This window comes from Mytilus californianus, unplaced genomic scaffold (genome assembly GCF_021869535.1).
Source record: "Mytilus californianus isolate M0D057914Y unplaced genomic scaffold, xbMytCali1.0.p SCAF_2, whole genome shotgun sequence".
Lineage (NCBI taxonomy): Eukaryota > Metazoa > Mollusca > Bivalvia > Mytilida > Mytilidae > Mytilus > Mytilus californianus.
Genome location: NW_026262668.1, coordinates 42,403,164 through 42,419,118, shown reverse-complemented (window position 1 = coordinate 42,419,118; position 15,955 = coordinate 42,403,164). Strand labels below are relative to the sequence as shown.

General features: G+C 32.8%; 1 protein-coding gene across 1 annotated transcript in view; it reads right to left on the bottom strand.

The window, feature by feature from the left end:
• Positions 1-13,271, bottom strand: part of LOC127729859 (uncharacterized) — a 53,341-nt gene extending 40,070 nt beyond the window's left edge. The window contains exon 1 of the mRNA XM_052237770.1: positions 13,179-13,271. Within this exon, the coding sequence (XP_052093730.1) occupies positions 13,179-13,239 (61 nt within the window). The 5' untranslated portion in view covers positions 13,240-13,271. The remainder of the gene's footprint in view (positions 1-13,178) is intronic.
• Positions 13,272-15,955: the final 2,684 nt, after the last annotated feature.

The window sequence follows — 15,955 nt, the reverse complement described above, 5'->3', positions numbered from 1 at the left end:
ACCAATCATGCCCCCATATGTAAGATATGGAGATGCCATCGTGCCGAGTGTATTCAGTATCTTAAATGAAAATCCTGGGCGGTGATTCGAACATAGTTGGTAAAATGTAGAGATTGTGTCATGCTTCATGCAATGGTAAAGACCAAATTTTTACATTTCAATATCAAACAAAGTTTTGGTGGTATATAGAAATAAGCCTGACTGTTTGCCCATCTGTACGACTTAACTTTTGAGTCAATTGTCCAATTTCAACCAAACTTTGTGCAATAAACAGTGTGTCAATTTTGCATCATGAAGTTTTTTCTCCAGTAAGTATTTTGGAAATTATCCACCCTGAACTTCTATACTGTTCGGGATCCACTTCGTGGACTCAACTTCTCCTACAGGCTTCATTAAATGTTCTTGAAAGTTTGTACATTGTTACATACTTACATTCAGATGCGCGTATTAATACTAGTATGTTATAACTTAGTTAACTACTCTTATAACAAAAAGAAAATTTACTGGCTCATGGCGGGCGGAAGTGTTTTATTTGAAAACTTAATTTGTTATAGGGGTTGACACGAAACACATAATCATACATATAAATTAGGCCTGTATCGCTGAACTGATGTTTTTAACTTTACACCGTTGCTTTGTGTGGGACACCTGAGAAATTTTCCGGAACGTTCGATTTAAATAATCCGGAAATTCAGCTCCGTGAAATTTGATGGAGTTGTCTATTTATTTTCTCCCAAAATTGGAGGCTCAAAATTGGGCCATCGTATCTCAGCTAGACATTTTATCATTTCTTTTGGATATTTTGCATCAAAGAAAAGGTAAGAATTAGTACATATGCAAACATTTCTAGCCGTCAGTGAAGTCGTGTCTCAGTGGACCGACCAGTGGAATAACCTGTCCGGCTGTCAGATTTAACTGTTTAACAGTGACCTGGTGACTTTTTGATATGTTTTAAGGTAGATCTAAATTAAAATCCATGGAATTTTTTAATAATTTGTCAAAATGTAGTTTATGTCATGCTTTTTTCAAAAATATATTCAAAAGTATGGGTCACTGGGCTTTTTAACACGCTACAGGTTGTGCAAATTTGTCACATTTTGTATAGATTATGCATGGAAAATCCAATTTTGTGTGATAAAAAGAAAACTACACCATAGAATTTTAAGATAAAATATGAGAAGATAGCTGTAATAATATGCTTTTAGATAAGAAAAAGAAAAAATGGGGTCACCGGACTCGTTTTCTTGGTACATAATAAAATGGGTAACTTCACAACACATTATATTATAAAAGTTACTTTATCTGAGTTATGTCCCCTTATATCTGAGTTATCTACCCTTATGTGGCAAATTTGGAAAAAAGTGATTCAAACAAAAATATTCTGTTTTTTGTAAAATACAGCCGAAAATATGATAAAACACATAATTTTCTATATTAACATGACTAGTCTTACACATGAATTACATACTACTCTCGAAATTTGCACATTTCATTAAAGATCTAGACCGATTGCTATCTGCTATTTCAAAATCGAAGATGGAGGAAGACACCCCAGCTACCTTAAGTCGGATTTATCCTCGTCTCATGGGTTTTCGTGCTATTAAGAATGCATTGTGACGTCACAATTTCCATTGAAAAAACATGCATAGTACGAATTCATATGACGTACGAAAACATATGATCTGACCATAAATAATGATAACAAAAGTTTGTTGGCACCCCCCACCCCCCTAACTTTATGAACGACATACATGATAATGACCTCCCTTAGAACATACTGTTTAAAAAGTTTGAACCCCCAAACAAAAATCCCTATCAATTGTGAGGAGAAATTCTCACTATAGTAGGACATTTCCCAGATCCCATATGAGGGGTCTGCAGAAGCTTAACTTAATATATGTGCTTGAGAGCAACAAAAACAGGGGGCAAAAGGATTAGACCTGAAGACAAAGGTACAGAGGTAGTACATGTAGGTATAAAGTTGAAAGGAAAGGGGATTACCATTTGATTTTGAGGAGGAGGATTTTGAAAATGAATATCGTATCCACTAAATAAAATAAACATGCGTATAGCAACAGATGAAAGTGAATAGTCAATCTGCAAAATTTCCTTCTGGCCCCCCCCCAAAATATCAGATGGTCATCTAGGCCAAATAGTTATGACGTCTTGAACATGTTGAAATGCTATTTTTTTTTTCTGTGACGCCTTCCTTTGGACTAATGGTCATCTAATTATTTGTCAATTTGTTATACCTTGCATAAATGGTGAGACCTGCAATTACTTCACAATTAATAAGCTAATTTAATTTTTTTGCTGTGACGCCTTCTTTTGGACTAATGGTCATCTACATGTAATTATTTGTCAATTTGTTATACCTTGCATAAATTGGGAGACCTGCAATTACTTCACAATTAATAAGTACAAAAATGGCAGAACAAATTTATTAAAGGCAGACTTTATTGGTGGCTTAACACAAAATTGGTCTGCAGGGGGTGTCGAGTCTGCTCAAGGCATTCAGCAGTGTGTTCAGGGCATCTCTTTCTGAACAAATGAAATTGTTTAATAATATGTGTGGAAGTTAATATAAGGATATATCAACATACACGAAAAACTGTGACGGAAATATTTATTGGACGAACGGACAAACCCACAGACAAACCAGGTCAATGCAATATATTCCAACTCTAGGTATAATAATCAAAGTACTGAACATCGGATGACAGCAAGTTATGGTGGATGGTCACAGGCACTTGTCTCAGAAAAAAATCATATCTCTTTACCTGAAAGTTAGGTTAAGGTACATAGATATTTTTTTTCTGAGACAAGTTCCTGTATGGATGATGACTAAATGACAGGGAATTCAACCTCACCGTAATAATTATTATATTGTAGTGATATAATCATTTGTTATCAGTATAATCTGGTTTGTTGTTATATATTATATTAATATTTGTATAATAGTTATATATATAGCAAATCATCTCTCGAGATATTCTTCCACATGCGTTAACACAAATTTTCGGTATTCATGATTTGTTACTGATATATATATTTCTCACGACAAAACTTTTTCATATCATTTATCTATGTTCTTAAAAAATATTTTCACGCTGTTGTTGGAATGCGTTTTCGAGATATTCATCCGCAAATACAATTTTTCGGTACGTGTGCATAGATATTAATGATTTTTTTACTTATATATATATATTTCTCACAACAAAACATTTTCATATTATTTATTTATGTTCTTAAAAAATATTTTCATGAGTATTCATTGAAGAAATGAATTTATAACCAGCGATAAGGAATGTTATTTTGCACTCGATAATATCCGCGTATTTATACGAAATACGTTCGGTTATCAGTCATAAGCGCAAAGGACGTGAGCAGAATTTCTGCGGCAACATAACACCGGTATGACCTCTCAAGGTCACATCCGGTTTAAACACATAATTACATAATTTTACATTTTATCTATGTTTGACGTTCTTTTCGAAAATAAATCATTCATTAAATAAGGAATTAAAAGCATGAAAAGCAACGAGGCTTTTATTTTTGTATTTGACAGAAATGTACATGTCTGCTTCAGTGACTGCACTGTTCTAATTTGCTTGGCTCTGAAACTCCTAATGAGCAAATGATGAGTTTAGATAATGATTAAATTGTATATAGTTGTTGACAATAAAGTACAGCAGAAAATATTATATGTTAGTCTTTGACATTATATGCACTAAGCGGGCATGTAGAAATTAAGAAAAAGGGGGTTTAGTGGATGTGCCATCTAGAATGGTTTCAACCTGGAAAGAAAGAGGATTTCAAGCTTATTTACTTCGATTTTTGTACAAATATTATGACGGGTTCCAATCACGACACCTCATTTTGATAAGCAATGCCCTTTGGATATGATTCTAGTTTGAATCAAAAGAATAAGCAATGCTGACAATCAGTTACAGGCTCCAGACTAAGAACAGAAACATTATTCATTATATTGTAAGTGTGCTTGATGTTTAAATTGAATAACTCACTATGGAAAGATGCAAATTAATCATTTCCGTTAAAAAAATATCTAACATAAACTTTATAGAATTTTTATATTTCATAAGTTTTCTTGAAAAGAGGTAGGGTCAATTTCCCCTGAATTAATTTCACATCAGAGCCATTTAAAAATATCTCAATATTTATCTTAATCAGAAGTATCACAGGCCAATGTGTGTACTTAAAGGTTCTGGTAATATTATGGTTTCTAAACAGATCACCAACGTATAAACGCTTGGAGATCGCCCCAAACCTAAATTTTAACAGATTATGTTGGACGTAAAGATTTTTCGAATACAAATTAATTCATTTTGGTTATCGAAGCCCTTCGATGCAAAATTTGACAAAAGCATGTAAAATTTGTGATTTACTATCAAATTGCCTTCAACAACATGTTACGCTTCCACAAAGAGATTTGACGACTTTCAGATTTTGACCCTGTGAGTGAAACAAATACAGGAAAATTGTTCTTACCTCTTAAAAAGATCATTTCAAATGCTCAATATACCTTTCGTTGATAAAACAAATTCCTGTACCAGATTATTTTTAAACAAAGTTTAAACACTGATCAGTATGCATGTATAAACGAATATAATTGAAAACGAAAAATGTCACAAATTATCAGGGAATTCATCTTTAAAAACAAAACTTAAAATGTCACAAATTACTAACACATAACATCCACTTATGGAACGCCACAGCTGTCTTATGTGGAACTCTGATATTACGTTTTATTATACTTCACGTAAAAACTCAATATTTTGATTGGCTTATACGAGGTTGTTAATTTACTCTATTCTATGGTAAATACTCTATTACTCTTCACGAAGACGCTTGATCAAGTGTGCGCTTTATTAAATACGACTCTATCCTATGGCAAATACTCTATTACCCTTCACGGAGACGCTTGATCAAGTGTGCGCTTTATTAAATACGGATGGCTGTTATGTACAAGACGTCATAGTTTATTACTTTGAATTTGAAATTTAATCGACAGTATTACCAGAACATTCAGTATAATAAATTAAGTAACACATATCTGAGAGGGTGATAGAGCAGATTGTTACCCCTCGAAAAGACATTGTCAACCTTGGCTTCGCCTCAGTTGACAATGTTTTCTCAGGGTAACAATCTGCTCTATCACCCTCTCAGCTATGTGTTATTTATATAATGTTGTTTTATCATTACTTGATGATATTTTGTCTTTACATAATATGGTTTTGACATTACGTAATGATGTTTTGATATAACTCAATATGGAATAGTCATTACTTAATGATATTTCGATATTACACAATATGGTTTCGTATTGACTTGATATAGTTTTGTCATTACTTAATATAGTTTTGTCATTACTCGATGTGGTTTCATCATTATTTAATGTGGTTGTGTCATGAGGCAATGTGGTTTTAAAAGAACTTGATGTGTATGGGACTTTACGTAATGTAGTTGTTTCATTACATGATGTGGTTTTGTTATTTCGTAATGATGATTTGCCAATTCTTTATATGGCTTTAACATTACGTAATGACGTTTCAAAATTTGACGATTTTACACTACATGATGTGTTTGTTTCAGTATTTGATGTGGTCCTGTCATTCTTTGATGTTATTATCACATTACTTGATGAGGTAAAACCACGTGACCATTTCGGAAAAACATATGTTCTATTTTTAAACCGATTTCCATATGTCGTTCGTATAATTTGCTTTGGATGAATATCACTATCCATTGAGGTTAAAGAGTTGTTGTTCAGACGTATTTGATATGAAAAAGGGGAACGACAGACAAAAATAAGAAAAAAGTACTAAAAATTAACAGTATTTCGGACATAAGGGGGTTATCCCCAAACCACTTGGTCCTGCCGTTTTTTTCCTTAGTTCCCAAATGAAAGCAGTATTATAATAAATTCGTAAAAGAGTCGTAAAAGATTCCACGGAACCCTGTGTCTCGCCTGATATTGCTGCTGTCAGTGTAAAAGCGTAATGTTGACTGTTCATTTATCGATACAAACAAAATTTAAAAAAAAATGTTTTTCTGAAGATGCTTTATCTTGATCTTGAAGAATAACTCCTATACAAATTTAATAACAATTCATGTAGGTTTACAAATTTATCATGTCAAGTTTAATCATTCGGTAATATTCAATGCAAAAAAAAAAATATGAAAATGTGGTATGATTGCCAATGAGACAACTCTCAACCACATACCAAATGACGTAGAAGTTAACAACTATATGTGACTGTATGGTCCTCAACAATGAGCAAAAGCCATACCACATAGTAAGCTATAAAAGGTCCCGAAATGAAAAATGTAAAAACAATTCAAACGAAAAACCTAACGATCTAAATAATGAAGACGCCAACGCCACTACCGATGACGGAATATAGGTTTGTTGTGTCTCACTGCCGCTAAATTAATGTCGCAGGCTCGACACAAATCAAAAGACTTGTACTTTATTGTCAACAAATGAGTCACTTTAAATCAACTCACACTAAAGTTACAGGGAAATGGGGGCATCGGACTAAGCGACAAAGCATCAATTCTTTAAATTAAGAATTCTCCGATTTTTTTTAGCGTGTATGATCATTTGAACATATACGAATATCAATCTTTTATTTTTATAAATTGCATTCTCTGATATACCTCGCACTAATTGAAAAAACAAACTTTTTGGAATATCTGTTTCACAGGTGACGACGGATATGTTCCAGTTGTCGTAACCACAATCCCGTCATCTTTTCCTCGAATGTGAACTACCAAATAAAACCAAATCACTGGGTTTGTACTTTCACGAATAACACGACGGGTGCCACACGTTGAGCAGAATCTGCTAACCCTTCCGGAGCACCCGAGATCATCCCCGATGGATTTATATTACCCAGTCATACCGATCTATTGAGTTAAGCCAATTGAAACTGTTTTTTTTTACATTTTTATCTTATGTTGTGCTGTTACACTACAGTCCGAGGTTAGGTTAGGGTATAGCGCTCACATACATGTTAAACTCCGCCATGTGCACTTTCTTTATGTGCCTGCCCCAAGTCAGGAGATTGTAGTTCAATGGTTGTCGTTGTTTCATGTGTGTCATATTTGTTTTTCGTAGATTGTTTAGTTATAAATTAGACCGTTAGTTTTCTCGTTTGAATTGTTTCACATTTTCACGCGGTGGCCTTTTGTATCCGACTATACGGTGTGTTGAAGGATGTACGGTTGTCTTTGATTGCTTACATCCACTGCATTTAAACTCTGGTAGATTGTTGCCTCATTGGCAATCACACCACATCTAACTTTATTTCAATTTCTATGTTGTGTTTTGTATACTGTAACATTGTTTATCTTTTGTACGCATACCCCTAAGCCCTCTTTTCGGAAGCCCTAGCAAAAGCCCTTAATCCGCGATAGAAAATTTAAATATGAACTCATATTAGATAACTCGAATTTCAACTCGAATTCTTAATCTAAATGCGACTCAAATTCGAGTCTAATTCGAATTCTACCTCAAAAGGTGACTCAAAAGTTGAAGTCGAATTGTAACTCGAACTCTACCTTTAAATGTGACTCAAACTCGAAGTTCAACTCGAAACTCAATGCTAACTAGAACTTTAATTCTAATAATGGCTTGAATTCTAACTCGAAATCGAAGACTAACTCAAAGTTTAACTCGAACAGTAACCCTAACTTTAATTTGAACTCTAACTCGATGGATGGCCACACTCATCCAAGGCACATAAAACATGGAAATCTATTTAAAAATAGAACTAGTTTTTCCGAATTGGTCACGTGGTTTTACCTCATCAAGTAATGTGATAACCACATCAAAGAATGACATGACCACATCGAGTAATGTGATAACCAGATCAAAGAATGACAGGACCACATCAAATATTGAAACAAACACATCATGTAGTGTAAAATCGACAAATTTTGAAAGATCAGTACGTAATGTTAAAGCCATATAAAGAATTGGCAAATCATCATTACGAAATAACAAAACCACATCATGTAATGAAACAACTACATTACGTTAAGTCATATACACATCCAGTAACGTTAAAACCACATTGCCTAAAGACTCAACCACATTAAAATAAATAATGGTGAAACCATATCGAGTAATGACAGAACCATATTAAGTAATGACAAAACTATATCAAGTCAATACGAAACCATATATAATATTATCTTACCTCCTTTACATTTCTAGGAATATGATTGGTTGAGAGCGTCCGCGTGGAGACCGTGTATATTCCATATTAGGTTAGTAGGGAGGCGGGGCTTATTTCAATACACGGTTAGTAGTGGTGTTACGTCCCTTTATAAAAACAAAACGGTACTGAGAAAAAATCTTAAAGGTTTCAACAGACGAAGAAATTGATGATGAAGATTGAATTAAATTCATAAAACACATTTAAAGCTAACAAGTTGTTATTGTTGGCATCTGTTTTTTTATGATCAATGGAAGTAGTTTCTTAATGCTAACGGTATTGAAGACTTGCTCATTTTGATAGGTCACAAGTCTAAATATCACACGTTAAGATAGTCGGTAAGATAAATTCGTTACATAGTGTGCTAGTGACGTAATACGGTATATATGGGGTCATTAAATTCCAAATAGGGATTCGAGCTTCGCTCTCACCCCATATGGAATTTACTGACCCCATATATACCGTATTAGGTCACTAGCACACTATGTAACTAATATTATGTAAAGACAAAGTATCATCAAGTAATTATAATAAAACAACATAATGTAATATCAGAGTTCCACATAAGACAGCTCTGGCGTTCCATATCCACTGTTAATATAAACTGTACGACGTGCAAGTGCCAATGTACCGTCATCTAAATGTGACATAATGTTATACTTGTAAATGGAAAAAGCTTGAGATGGAAATAGGAAATTCGTAGTACTTGAAAAATTGCCACAATATAATTTTTTTTTTATAGAAAATACTTGAAATATACCATGCAAGTCAAACTTACCTAATGCATTAAAGACAGTTAAAATTCTCAAGGGAAAACAAGCTTTATAAAAACGAGGAGATGTGGTATGATTGCCAATTAGACAACTCTTCACCAGAGTTCAAATGAAGTGGATATAAGCAATTAAAGGCAACCGTACGGCCTTCAACAATTAGGAAAACCTATAACGTATAGTCGGCTATAAAAGGCCCCGACATGAAAAATATGAAACAATTCAAACGAGAAAACCAACGGCCAAATTGAAAAACAACAATTTACGAAATACAAATATGACAGACATGAACTAACGACAACCGCTGAACTACAGGCTCCTGACTTGTGACAGGCACATAAAGAATGTGGCGGGTTAAACCTGTTTGTGAGCGCTCAACCCTCCACTAACCCTGTACAGTGGTATAAAAGTTCAGAAAAATAACAAACTGTAAAAATCAGTAGCAATTGGCTTAACTCAAAAGATCAGTACCAGTCACAAAAACAACTTCGGTCTGTGTTTATGTTTGATGTTTTTCTGCTTTGTATCGATCTGATGAGTTAATAGATATAAGAAGATGTGGTATGAGTGCCAATGAGACAACTCTCCATCGAAGTCAAAATTGATAAAAGTAAACCATTATAGGTCACAGTACGGTCTTCAACACGGAGCCTTGGCTCACACCGAACAGTAAGCTATAAAGGGCCCCCAAAATTACTAGTGTAAAACCATTCAAACGGGAAAACCAACGGTCTAATCTATATAAAAAAAAGCAATACAATTAGTATCAACAGGTCAAATAAACAAGAAAGTACGATTTGAGAGTACTCGCAGTTACTGACAGCTAGTTAAAAGCCAAACAATTAATAATAAAAAATCATGCATCAGAGACTAAAATCAACTAAAACACATCCCAGGGATTTAGTATTTTAACGTCATGGACAGTCAAAGAAGACATGACTAGTGCAATGCCAAAAATAAATGTATCGACAGACAGTAGGATAGTTAGGAGTTTAACCTCTTTATAGACCAAAACGAACGTGGGTGTGTCTTTATACATCCCGTTTGAAAAGAATACAAATTTAGTTATGTTTTAATTTGCTGATGACAAAATCGATATTAGTGCCAATGTAAACTATATTCAAAGATCTAATTACAACATTGGTAAGATAACCTTTACTTATAAGTTTGTTTAAAGGTTCGATGAGTTTACACGGATCACATAGTGATTTCCGCGCTTTAAGTACAATATTACCGTAAAATTTAGGATGTGAAATACCGTTTTTAATCAGTTTTCTACAAGAACAGCCAAATTTACTAATCAAATCTTTGTATCTATGAAAGAACTTAGCAAAAGTTTTACGTAATTTATGGTAACGAAATCCCTGATTTAATAATTTACCAGTGATGCATTGATTACGTTCGTTAAAATCTATGACATCACTACACACACGGGCATAACAAACGAGTTGGGATACATTAACACCGTATGATGGAGCCAAAGGAACATCGCCGTCTAAAAAAGGAAAATTAACAATAGGGAATGAAAAATCGTCTCTTTTTTCGTAAGTTTTGGTATGGAGTTTTCCTTTAGAGATTGAAATGTCCAAATCCAGAAAAGGACAACTACTGCTGTTTATGTTAGATTTAGTTAAAGTAAGTTCTATTGGGTAAATTTCGGTAGTATATTTAGAGAACTCTGGATTGTTTAACGAAAATATATCATCTAGACAACGGAAGGTGTTGTTGAATGTATCAACCAAATGTTACAATGACGTGTCTTTACTGAGTTTGGTCATAAACTGAGATTCATAGCAATACAGGATTAAATCTGCTATTAAAGGGGCGCAGTTAGTGCCCATAGGAATACCTACTACTTGTCGATACACTTTATCGCCGAAACGTACATATATGTTGTCCAGGAGAAAATTTAAAGCTTCAATCATATATTCACATTTCCAGTAAGTGTATCTAGCATACTTTCCTTTTTCGTTACAGAAAAAAAAGCCTTTTTTTCAACTGATCTTTATAGTTTGTTTTTATGTTGTGCTGTTACACCACTGTCCCAGGTTAGGGGGAGGGTTGAGCGCTCACAAACAGGTTTAACCCCGCCACAATCTTTAAGTGCCTGTCCCAAGTCAGGAGCCTGTAGTTCAGTGGTTGTCTTTGGTTCATGTCTGTCATATTTGTTTTTCGTTAACTGTTTTGTTATAAATTAGGCCGTTAGTTTTCTCAATTGAATTGTTTCATATTTTTCATGTCGGGGCCTTTTATAGCCGACTATACGGTATGGGTCTTTCTCATTGTTGAAGGCCGTACGATTGCCTATAATTGCTTACATCCACTTTATTTGAACTTTGGTGGATAGTTGTCTTATTTGCAATCATACCTCATCTCCTTATTTTTATAACCTAAAAACAATAGAAACAAAGCACCGAAATAAGAGTACTCGCAGTTACTAAAAGCTTGTTCAGAGCCAATTGCAACTAATAAATAAATCGTGTTCTCCCAGACTAAAGTATCTATCAGTACAAATCCGACGGATTTAGTGTAAAGACGTCATAAATAGTCTGAGAAACGCATGACCTTGTGCAATGCCAAAATATAAGTAAACAATATCGATAAGATATAGGATAATGAGTTCTCATAACTGTACATATATAGCAATATATATTTAGTTGTGTTTTAATTTTTCAAATACAAAATCAATGTTAGTACCAATAAAAATAATATTTAAATATTTTACTACTGTGTTAAATTGATAACCTTTAAGAATAAGTTTGTTCAAAAGATGAATTATTTTACATGGATCGTATCTAATATTACGGGCCTTATAAACAACATCACCGTAAAAATAAGAATGTTATATCCCGTTTTTGATAAAAACAGCCAAACTTCCTAACCAATTATTTATATCTATGAAATAATTCGGTAAAAGTATTTTATTAGTCTGTGGTGACGAAATCCCTGTCTTAATAATTCACCAGTTGAAACTGAAATATCCAAATCTAGAAAAGGACAATTATTGCTGTTGGTATTAGATTTATTTAAAGTAATTTCCTTTGGGTAAATTTCTGCAGTAAAATTCGAATTTTTTTGATTATTTAAAGCAAAAATATCATCAAGGTAATGGTAAGTGTTTTTAAATTTATCAATAAAATTTAATTTAGACGGATATTTACTGAGTTTAGCCATAAACTGTTATTCATAACAATACAGGAACAAGTCTGCTATTAAAGGGGCGCAATTGGTGCACATAGGAATACCTACACCCTGTCAATAAACTTCATTGCCGAAACGTACATAAATGTTTTCAAAAAGAAAATTTAAAGCTTTGATCAGCTCATCACAGTTCCAGTAAGTATATCTAGCATATTTCCCTTTTTCATTACAGAAAAGGGCTTTATATGAGTTTCAGCAAATAAATCTGCAACCAGATTTTTCAAAGTACCATTCAAAAAAATAAGCGAACATTGTGAGTTAGTCTACAGAGTCGAAAAATCTCAACTGTCAACTCAATTGAACGAACCACCAAGAGCACGTAATTTATCCAAAACATCCAAAGAGTATTGAAACTCCAAAAATAGTTAATTCCATTATTTCATATGCTTTATTACAAAAATTAATAACTATAGTTCTTTAATAGAAGTAAGGGATCTAGTTAACAGTTCCGAAAGATTATAGTCGTAGAACACTTACTAGAAGCTGAGATGAAATAAAATTTGTTTACTAAAGTTACTATTTTTTTTTTTTAATACCGGTTTGACTATTGTGAAATTTACCAGAACTTCTAAGGCAATGGATACCCAAGTAGAAGCCAGTTTGAAATTCATTGCAAATATAATGGCTTTATTTTGTTCAGTAAATACAACAATAAAAACTTCGTTTTCCATTATAATTTTAACATTGTCAATCTACGTTGTGTTAACTTGATCACCACTTGTGTTTGTTTTGTCCGATTAAAAGTATTTCAATTCATGTACATCCGGATTAACTGTTGTCATGTGTATATACATATACATGTATTTATAAATACGTTATATAAAATTTGGTGCTAAGATTTTCACAAACTTTTTGAGTTTATGTCAATATCCACTAAGACTGATAAAATATACATCTTTTTCTTTAACTATTCAGAATAAAAGGCATACGACGAAAAACACACGTGGTAGATATTTTTACTTACCGAAACATTTAGTAATACAACAAAACAAAGCGCAAAGAACCAGCAACATATTCGTATACATGTGTAGTTGACTTATCTAACGGCCATTTTGTTGATGAGGAAGTGTAATTTACGTAGAAATCACAAGAGAGCATCGTATTGCCGGTTTCCGCCCTCTCTTAAAAATGTACTTGTCTTATAAACTTGGATATCATTCATTAACGGAAAGGATATATCGTGTGTACAAAATACCCAAGTTAATCCATTTATAAGTTCATTTATATCTCTTCACTTCTCTCAAGTGTAAAAAGGATTTTTTTTAAAAGGGTAATATATGTAAACAATTATAGGTTTATATAAATCGCTTTTAAAAATCAATATTTTTATTACATGTAGCATAAAGCTTTTCTCATAATCTGGGCTTCTACAAATCTTTAAAAAATGAAGTTTGATAAAGATAAAGAAGTTATACGTGTATCAGATGGACCGTGGTCACAGTAGGTATAGTGTCCTGCTGAGATCGTGTTTTTTTCGAGTGAATCGGTCCACTTTTTTCAAGTGAAGATCAGGTTTTTTCGAGGGATATTACAATGCAATCAGATCAACTTACTGTTATTTCGTGAGTATAATAGTTTTATTCATGACTGTTCAAAAGACATCTTATTCTGAATACTATACATGTTTTGAGCACAAACGACGCACAATTTCCTTGTAGTTCACTTGCAATTAGTGTTTTACATTGTCCGTGTTTTTTCGAGAGCAAAATTTCAAACGTCCGGGTTTTGTAACAATTGTTTTTTTTTTTTTTTAAATGTGAATAAGAGAGAAGGCGTTCTTCGGCTTAAAACTGACTTTTTCCAGTTTGTAACAATCAAGGACAATATAATTTATTCCTAATAAGTCACAAACACATATTACTATGTTGATCAAATTAAACCTTTTCAATTTAATGATAACTTTCTGTTCTGAAAACATTTTACCATATCCTTTCAGTTCTAAGATATATTATTGGATTCTTTGTAAAAATGTCTTTAGAACCGAGAACAGGTGACTCATAATCTTTTCAATATTATTTCATGCTACATTTTGTTTTTACAGTAAATAATATTTTATGATTTATATACAATACAGTGGCGAACCCTGGAGTTTTAAAATAGGAGTAACAAAACTAAGGGACAGCAGTAATACATCAGTAAAATGCAATATAAACACAAATATTCTTCTAAGAGAGGCCTGGGGCCAGCCCCCTAAAAAATACAATAACAAAAAAACACAAAATCTTAATCCGAACCTGTACTATTTCTCATTGACAATAACATTTAAATTAAATGGAATATATAATAAACAATGAAATAAATCATCAATAAGCTTTAATATGATCATTTTGAAATAATGATAGGACATTTTTTTTATATATAATAACGTACACCTCGTGTATTTGATTCATGTCTTTCGCAGAGTTCCGTTGATATACATTGTTAATTGTAATGTCTAGATAGAAATCCGTATTTTCAATTCTTTGAGGCACTATACTATCTGATTGAAAGGAAGCTATCATGGGGATTTGTTTCTGTGTGACCATGTATAACATACGCTTGATCATACTCCTCATCAAAGTAGTAACATTTGAACATTTTTCTTGTTTTCCATTTCTAGACAAATATTAAATGAAACATTTAGGATGTATTGCTGTTAAAAAAATATACATACCCGCTAAACACACAAAATGTACGTACTTCTCAATCCAACATTGTATTGCTTGATGCACTTGATGCATTAGTCTGGGAAAACATGATTTATTTATAAGTTATAATTGGTTTTGAAATTACTTTCAGTAACTGCAAGTACTCTTGGTTTAAACATTATGTATTCAATAAATCAAATCATGATAATATAAGATAATACACTATAAACAATTGGATTCAGAAACAAGCAACATTGCTTATCTTAATCTGTCTCCAACATAAATGATAGCACACAACATAATAAATACTTGGAGCATGCTCTGTCAATTTGAATAAAGAAAGAATAGTAAATACAAAATTAGATTGATTATATTGTAATTTGAGAGAGAGAAAAAAAAAGGAGAAAAAAAACCCCAAGTGAATGAAATGAACTAAATGAAATGCAAGTAAAACATATAAATAAGCTTTCATATCATGGTGTGAACCTTTTACTTTTCAATATATATTTCTGTACCAAAACAAAAAGAGTACTATTTTCTTCATCAGTTAAAAAATCTGAACCAAAAAGCAAAATAGTAACATCAAAACGCTGCGGAAAATCCACCAAAAACAAAATTTACACTTTGCGTATGTTAGTTTTACATGTATATGGACACGTTAATAAAAAAAAATAGAGATTGTTTCTATAGAACCACAACCACAATTCGGCGAATCAACTAAATTACGTAAAAAGAAATGAGAGTTTAAAGCGCTAGAGTTCATTCGCAAGCGTGCATTGAAAATTTGTCCATTGCGGTTTCCAACATAATAATATATGGGAACCTTCTTATTTTGTTTACAAATAGGGCTTTTGAATAGAGAAGAGAGTCGCATTGTCTAATATTGAAAGGTATCTTATTCCATAATTTCACTGTTGAAGGGAAGAAGTTCGTTGCGAATACTCTTATATTGGTACTTTGTGTCTATTGTTTTAATGTTAGATGGTTTGTTCGAGCTTCGTACCGATCTATTGAGTTAAGCCATTTGAAACTGATTTTTACAGTTTGTTCTTATGGTGTGCTGTAACACCACTGTCCAAATTTAGGAGGAGGGTTGAGCGCATACAAACATGTT